Genomic DNA, 8,543 nt, shown 5'->3' on the forward strand with positions numbered 1-8,543 from the left:
GTTGCAGAGTAGGTTCACCAGGATGTTATCTGGTAAGTGGGGTACTAGCCATGAAGTGTGGTTGAGTAATTTCCGATGATTTCCATTAGAAAGATGAAGGGTGACGGGGAACTCGAGTTTGGTCGATAAAAACGCGAACAGTATTGACAGGGTAGCTAACAAGAAGCATTTGTTTCCCCAGAGTGGGAGAATCAATTCATCGGGGCCACGAATTCAAAGTGAAATGGTAAAGGTTTAGGGTAGATATGTGTGAAAAAGTCTTTACGCAGAGGGTGATGGGCACCTGGACACATTGACAGTTGTGGTGTTGGACGCCGGCACGATGGCATCATTTAAGAGGGATGTAGATACATACATGAATGGGATGAGAGCCAAGGGATACAGACCTTTAGAAAACAGGCGACAGACTTAGATAGTGGAACCTGATTGGCGCAGGTTTGTACAGCTGAAGGGCCTGTTCCTGTACTGTAATTTTCATTGTTCTTCAGTGTTATAAAAGATATGCTCACAGCACGCTATATAGGTAGGTCGGAGCACAGTTTGATTAAAGAGTTAAATCACAATTAACCTGTTTGCCTGAAGTTCGTTTCGACAGGTTTTCTAAATACACACTCTGAATGAATTTCATACCTTCATTTGAGACAGGTGGACCCATGCTCTTGCAGGTAACGTCTGTTGGTTGCCCGTGGAAGAATGGCAGCTGCCAAGAGTAATCCACGTGCCCTTGAGACACCGACTAGTCTGTGTATATTTAAAACTGATTGAACACAAACACACTCAATGTGCCAACTTTACATGCTACTTGTGACAATGTCATAACTGCTAAACTGTAGATTGTTGTTGATAATCTTCCTCTGAAGTCAATTGTGAAATCAAAATGTCAGTAAAATTTGCTTCCATTTCTAATGTGACTCTCCCACATGCTTTCTTTCAAAGTTATTATTTACTTGCTTTATTTTGTTTCCGGCGTGATTTCCTTCAATTCACGAAACATCAATTATTTTTGACCTGTGCTGCAATGAGGTGACATCATGGAAGTCCCGTTAGCGTTGTATTTTGCCATCCTGTTGTATTATAATAATTGCCTTTACCACTTTCTCCGAACGATTATCTTTACCAATGTCCCACTATTTCTTGTATGTCCCCATCACCTAATTTTTCGCCTCTTGTGCCACACATCTCACCTTTAGCCATCTCAAACAATCAGCTTTACAATACTTTCTTGATCATCTGTTTCTCTTAATGATCAGAATTAGGTCAGCATATCCCGATGCCATTAATATTTTGCATTGTAGACGAAGTAGACTGAAGTGAGCTCCTTACATACTCAGTAATACCGGAAGTTAAATGCAGAATATTATCATTTGACAATCTTGCAATCCATTTCATACATTTACCTTTCCGTTTTTGGCATCTGGGTAAATACTGTCAGATTTCTTTTTAGTACACAGTTGTCATAATACTCACAAGAGCTATAATGATAGGAAAGAAAGTAATTCTGATGATGTGTCTACATTAGTGTTATGTTTATGTTAGTTATGATTTTGAAATGCACCAAACCTAAAAAGTGACTTGATTTCAATTGATCTCTTCCCTCAAATAGCTGAATTGATAAGGCACTTCTGTGCTGATGTTTTGTCTACTCCACTGACTTTGTTTTTGTTAGAGAGGGATAATATTGCACTTTTTTTGCAATGTTTCTGTGAGGGTCTAGATGTTCAACATTTCTGTAAATTTATGATCTTGAAAACGTACACAATTAAATCCCAATGGTCAAAAATAAATTTTATCTAACATTGTTTTTTTCAGAACGCAAGGGTTATTCAACTCGTTTTATTGAGTCAATAAAATGAAATCCTCGGACATATACTTATCATGTGATTCATAAAATCGTAATTCAGTTGGTCATGTACGTGAAACTGCTTCTTTATATTTTCTGTGCAATACGAGACCCATGCAATCAATGCAAAATTAAACTGAAGCCATCCAGGCAAACAGGTTAAAGCTTGTAAAAGCTATTTCAAAAATCGTTTCATTATTCATATCTACTGAATTGCAAAAAACTCACGGTTACATTTTTACATAACTATGTCTGACATCCTTTCCCTAATCATTGTTTTGAATGTTATAATTATTATCATTTTTCCCATTGACAGTGCCAATTGCACATCATAGTGGAAGCATGTCACAGTCAACAGAGACAAACGTGTTTCTCGCTAACATAACTAACTTCTTTGATACTCAAAGAGGAACTTCATACAAAAAGGTCGAAGTGATCTTCATTGTGGTTATGACTGGATCCATAAATTTGATGACCATTACTGGAAACATTCTCGTTATTATCGCAATCAAAACAAACAGACAATTACGAACTATTAACAACTACTTTATTTTCAGTTTATCCTGTGCTGATTTGATTCTCGGTGTGTTCACGATGAATGTATTCACCATTTACACCGCATTTGGATATTGGCCCATGGGTCCTGTTTTCTGTGATTTGTGGCTTGTTGTAGATTATGTTGTAAATAATGCATCTGGAATGAACCTTCTCATAATCAGCTTTGACCGGTACTTCTGCGTGACAAAGCCCCTTAGCTACCCCGTGAGGAGAACACCTAAGATTGCAGGGATAATGATAGCAACAGCTTGGGTGGTGCCATTTTTCCTCTGGGCACCCGCCATTGTTTTCTGGCAGTTTATCGTTGGGGAGCGGACAGTTCCAGAGGATGAGTGTTATCCACAGCTCTTCTCAAATCCAGCCATCACTTTAATAATTGTTATAGCTGTCTTCTATCTCCCTGTTACAATCCTGGTGACTTTGTATGTACGCATTTCTTGTGCCAGCAAGAGTAGAATAAAATGGGCTAAAAATGAATCTGAACCAAGCAAACGCTTTTGTTATCCATTTCCATGTAAGATCAATGAGGCAAAACCGATTGCCATCAACATACCAAATATTTCTGCTGGGTCTCTTCATGCCCAATCACAAAACAAAAAAATGAATGCTGGAATGCCAACTGACAAAGCTGAACAAGTAGAAAAGGGGGTCTTCACTGAGAAAAAAATATCCATGTTTTGAAACACCAAATCAAAAAAAGGAAGGGGCAATCCATGATGGTGTATCATTCTCCAATACACAAAGTCAAGTAGTGATGACCCCCATCAAACTTGCTTCCATGAAGATAATCGGGGACTCTCACATTTGTCGGTTTATGGGGACTATGGCAGGATTAGAGACTGGTGGTGGCAACATGGAGCCTGATTTTAGAGATGACAGATCAAATGGTACGATCATTAAAATGATCAAGGTAGCTACCAATATGAAGAAGGTAGCAGGACATCGTGACAAAACCGTAACCAGAACCATCCTGGCTATTATTCTAGCATTTGTCATCACCTGGTCTCCGTATTTTGTTATGGTGATCATTACTGCCTTCTGCCCAAGCTGCATCACTCACACCATTTGGAACATTGGAAACTGGATCGTTTACATGAACAGTACCATCAATCCAGCTTGCTACGCACTGTGCAATGTCACCTTCAAAAAAACGTTCAAGCATCTTCTCTTCTGTCAGTACAAAAGCATTGGTACACGAAGATAAAGACAACAACAAGCTCAACGGTATGAACACATTACGCTCTTTGTTCTGGGTGACATTCATCAAAAAACATGCTCATTGCGTTAGATTATCTGTCAAGCATCCAATGAATATAAATAAAGCTGAAAGGCAATTCATATTAAATGAAACGAATTTGTAACGCCTGATATTATTAAAGCCAGTGGTGAAATAATATCTGTTATTATTAAAGGCTGTGCTGAAAAGCTTTAGTACTCTTACACAGGATGCAGTCCTGTTTTTTATTGTTCAAATTACAGCCAAGGCTTACGTAGACCAGAAAAAAACGAATGATGTCTCACTCAAAATTCCTGAATGTGACTTATAAATTACCTGGGAATGCAGAGAAATGAACGGTGCTCTCTTTACAAATTTTAATTCATTGATTTCAACTTAAGTTATTTACAATGTTGACAGACCAGACCGCGATTTCTATGACATTGACCTGGGTAACTGAATTACTAGTCCAGCAATGATAACACTTTTTGTCTTTCTGTTCTCGTTAATTTTCAGATTTTTTGCGTTGTTCTTTGAAGAAAAAATGTTTTTAACTGATTTGTTTGAAAGCGAAGGATGCAGAAAAAATATTTTGCATCACTTGTGCAGAAAATAAGTCTTTGTTTCAAGCTGTGAGCGGTGAACCTCTATTCCATTTGTGGAAGGAAATATCTGCAGTCAAAAGTGATGAAATATCGAATTGCGAAAGACAAGTCAGTATCAACTCATTTCCTCGGGAAAATCTTGGAGGAAATGAAATACCAAAACTAATTTCAAATTAACGGTGACAGCTGTTATTTATCTATATACATGTGAGATATGGATTGCCGGTTCTGAAATTTGGACAGATTGCAAAATAACTAGACTAGCATCATCATGGATACAAATGGAAAAGAAAAGGCAACTAATACTGAACAATTGTGTTAGTTTATCTGTCTGTGTATGGTTGTGAAAATAGAACGTAGTGGCATTTGGGGAGGTGAGTGTCCTATTGACGGAGATCTGGAGAGGATGAGGAAGTGGATGGGGCCGTGAGAAACACGTCCCGTTCTCCCATAGCGATTTATTATCCTTAGCTTCTTTGGACAAGCTTTTTACGATCCTTGAATGGATCAAAATATAAAAGTCGCTGAAGATCCAACAAAAACAAATACCAAGAAATTGACTATTTGGGGGGTAATTGATGGTGAATATTTTTTACAAGGAAAATTTGGAGTTTGGGGCCTGTAAGTGCAGCAGATAATTAGAAAGGCAAATTGAATAATGTCCTTCACAGCAGGAGAAATGGCGTTTAAAAAAGAAATGTTATGCTTCAGGTGTGCTGTTGATTCCACGCATGGAATATTGTCTACAAGTTTTGTCTCTTGGCTTGAAAAGGGAAATTTGTTTTGCTTAGTGTGCAGACAACGCCCAAGCGACTGATTCCAGTGTTGAAAGCATTGGATTATGAGGAGAGATTTTGTAGACAGTGATTATGCTCATTTGAATTTGAAAGCTTCGGGGGAGTATAGAGATTTTTTTAAAAAACAAAATTGAAAGCAGTGTGGTTGTTTCCACTTCGGTTGAAGCTAGCAAATGATACATGTTATCCAAATAATGTGAAGCAGATATGGGACTGGGTTTAAGAGGAATTTCTTCTTCCAATGGATTGTGAATCTCTGGAATTCCCTTTCGCATGAAACAGTTCAGGCTCGCTCTTTGAATGGTATTGAGGCAAAAGCAGTAAAATTTCAGGACAGTAAAGGAATTAAGGGTTATGATTAGCGAGCGTGTAAGTGGAGCTAAGTGCACGAAAAAAAACAGTCATGTCCTTGTTGAAGAGTGGAACATGGTCGAGGGTCCAAAATAATAGTTGGTTCTGTTAAGACGGCAAGACAGCAAAACTATGAGTGACTGTCAATTTCCCAGGTGGGAAGAATGGAAACCTCGGCTTGGTGCAGCAACAGTGCGTTCAAAGTGAACTGCAATCAGGAAAACATAAAACATGCCATTTCATGAATCGTCTCCCATCTGATACCTCTCACTTTCTCCTCTCTCTCTCTCTCTCTCTCTCTCTCTCTCTCTCTCTCACACACACACACACACACACACAAACACACACACAAACACACACACTGGATTCCAATACCGGTTTCCTGAAGTCTATTAAGCATTTATGAAACTAATCATCCAATGTGTCATTGTTGTTTACTGCTGCACTGTAGGTCATTGCTGAGTGCGGGACTTTCCAGTGAGCAATAGTAAAATTGATGTGTGCACCTTCACTAGAGCAAATGCCAACTGATCGATATGCATTGCGTGGGATCAGATATCAAGTTGTAAACATCAGGACTGCTGGGATACCACTGAGGCATATTAATTTAGAGGTGAGCTATTTCCTGGGCAGCTATCTGTTCTCCCATGACGTTGCCTGACACACAAAGTCAGTAAAAGACGACCTATGATTCAACCAAATTTCGGAATCAGCCACTGCACCATAATATCTTAGCACAGATCGATTATTTATCACCAATCCTCCTAAGACTGGTACCTCTCTCCTCTCAGCTACGAAATCACCAAATGTCACCATATATGCACGCCATCCTCTGACAATTTTGTTGTCATTCTATCATATGCCATCACCATGCTTGCTCGTATTCGTTTTGCTAGTATCCACATCCAGGAATCACCCTGTTCAGTTTGCATGATCTATGCAGTAGTGATGAGGATTTATCATAAATCATTAAAAAGCAAAAAACTCGTGACACTCTAATAAATCCATGAATTGGAACACATTGACCATTACAAAACAGTCCAGTCTGAGGACGTTGTACATCAGCCCTCTGGGACTTCTTAACAGAGCCAGCTGCAGCCAACTTACAACTCAGCACTGATCAAGCCAGATGGAGCCACAATACTAAGAGAGTCTCCTGTTACACTTGATGCACTTAATTATCTTCCTAGTTATTTAATGCAAGCATCAAATATGTTTATTTCCATATATTAAACATGTGACCAAATTATTAACATTTCTTTTCAAAGACTGAAACCTATATCGTCCTTAAATACTTCCTACAGATTCACAAATGAGTGGTTGCGACATTTGAAAGATAGGGTGAACCAATTTCTTATCAGTGAAGAAAACAACTGAACACTTCGTGACTTTCTCCTCCAAACAGTTATTCTTAAGAATCTTAGAATTTTGCTCCAAGTCAAGCTCAGTGTTCAGTCAAAAAGAACTACATCATATTTTATGTATTGAAATATCAAAGCAGCAGACAGGGAGGCAAAATAAAAAAGAAGCAAAGGTTATATTTGTTTCGTAAAGTGATCAACATCTCTTAGTTCTAAATCCATCCATAGTTTATATGTTCCAAATTAACCTGGATGGAGATTACTATTCAATAATTGATGTACATTTGCATGTTTACATTAAAATACAACAAATTTGGATTTTTACAAAAGTCCCATTGCAATAATTCATTTGACACTACTTTTCTCCAAGTCAAGATCCCTTCCAAATATATGAGCATACAAGTTACAATACCGGAAAGGCGTGAACAAACATAACCTAAGAACACAATTTGTCTCTCCGTGCAGTACTGCAATAAAATACACTCTGGTCGATCTATGCAATGCGTTTGAATGACGGTAAAATACAGTTGAGAGAACATTTGAGCCTGGAATAAACAAAAAAAATGTCATCACTGTTTTACTCAGTGTATTCAATGGGAATATGAGGCCGTATTTGGATAAAGTCAGATAAGAAGCAATGGAAACCTTCAGCATATCAGCTCCTTCCCCCATTTGAAGAGTCTAGCTAGCTTTGTCCCCAAACTGTACATTAAGCTTGAATTTTAGGTGTATTTATCTGCTTTACCTGCCATTTCAAAATATCCATCAAGCAATAAAGTGCTGCCTCAATGCTCACGATTGACCATTAATCCCCAGAGTTTCTGAGAAGAACCATGGCTCAACATGCTGTCCAGGACTGACGTCAATCCTTCACAGTCCCTGAAAGTGAAGACAAATCCCCAAACTAACCCATGTTACTCGCTTTACCAACTGCAAGTCGCCCTAAAATCTCATACATATTGGCTGCAATCATACCATGCTCACTATCATGTCGATTCTCCATCTGCAAAATTGACCTACAATGTCTTCAAATGCACATACTAGTTCAGAGGAACTGAAACCTCACAACTTGACAGAATGTCGTCATCGGTCCCATAATCACCAACACAGTGTCCATATTTCCCTGTACTTACCAGCACTGACTACAATTATTTTACTCCCTGGGCATGGCAATAGCATATCATGCTGAGCAGAAGTGGACATAGTATTTAACACTTCCCATCAGGGTGTGATCAGAAGTCGTTTTGTAGTTGGGATTGCTCATAGTGCCGAAGACTGACAGGGGGAGATTGCAGCCTTCATGCCGATCTGGAATGGCCAACATTAATTACATTTGCCTGGAAATGTAACTAGTGCGCAGCATTGGTTGATAAACATTCCAATTCCCTACAATACGCAACTTATCCTTTAACTACTCTCACGTCCTCCAGATCAAATTAAGTGTCCACAAAAACCATAACGTTCCCAATTATGATTCTCTTTCTGGTGTGCATGACACAGCCTGTGTTCCAGTTCGACTTGGAACTGCATTCACAATTCTTTTTCTGGTACATCAATGAAATATTTGGTGCTGCTTCATTCTCACATTGTGATTTGCCAAAAATAATCCCTTTCTCTTTCAGTTTCTATCTTTATCTCACTTTTGCCTGATTTCAATTCGGTCCTTCATTTCCTGAAATATGATACCTTTTCGTGGCATTGGCTGACATCGATATCCATTATAAACACTTCGTCTTACACAGTTATCTCACATCAGCACACCCTACTTCATGTGAGGAGTCCAAACCATTCTCCAAGTTCCTCTGTTTTCATTAT

The 8,543-nt window shown here is 38.7% G+C and overlaps 1 protein-coding gene across 1 annotated transcript; it reads left to right on the forward strand.

Moving 5' to 3' along the window:
* The first annotated feature begins 2,182 nt into the window (after positions 1 to 2,182).
* On the forward strand, positions 2,183 to 3,602 carry LOC140455023 (muscarinic acetylcholine receptor M2-like). Its single transcript, XM_072549696.1, is given in 2 exon segments — positions 2,183 to 3,072; positions 3,074 to 3,602. Coding segments are annotated over 2 exon segments (1,419 nt in total).
* Positions 3,603 to 8,543: the final 4,941 nt, after the last annotated feature.

Source organism: Chiloscyllium punctatum, chromosome 30 (genome assembly GCF_047496795.1).
Source record: "Chiloscyllium punctatum isolate Juve2018m chromosome 30, sChiPun1.3, whole genome shotgun sequence".
In the NCBI taxonomy this organism is placed as follows: Eukaryota; Metazoa; Chordata; class Chondrichthyes; order Orectolobiformes; family Hemiscylliidae; genus Chiloscyllium; species Chiloscyllium punctatum.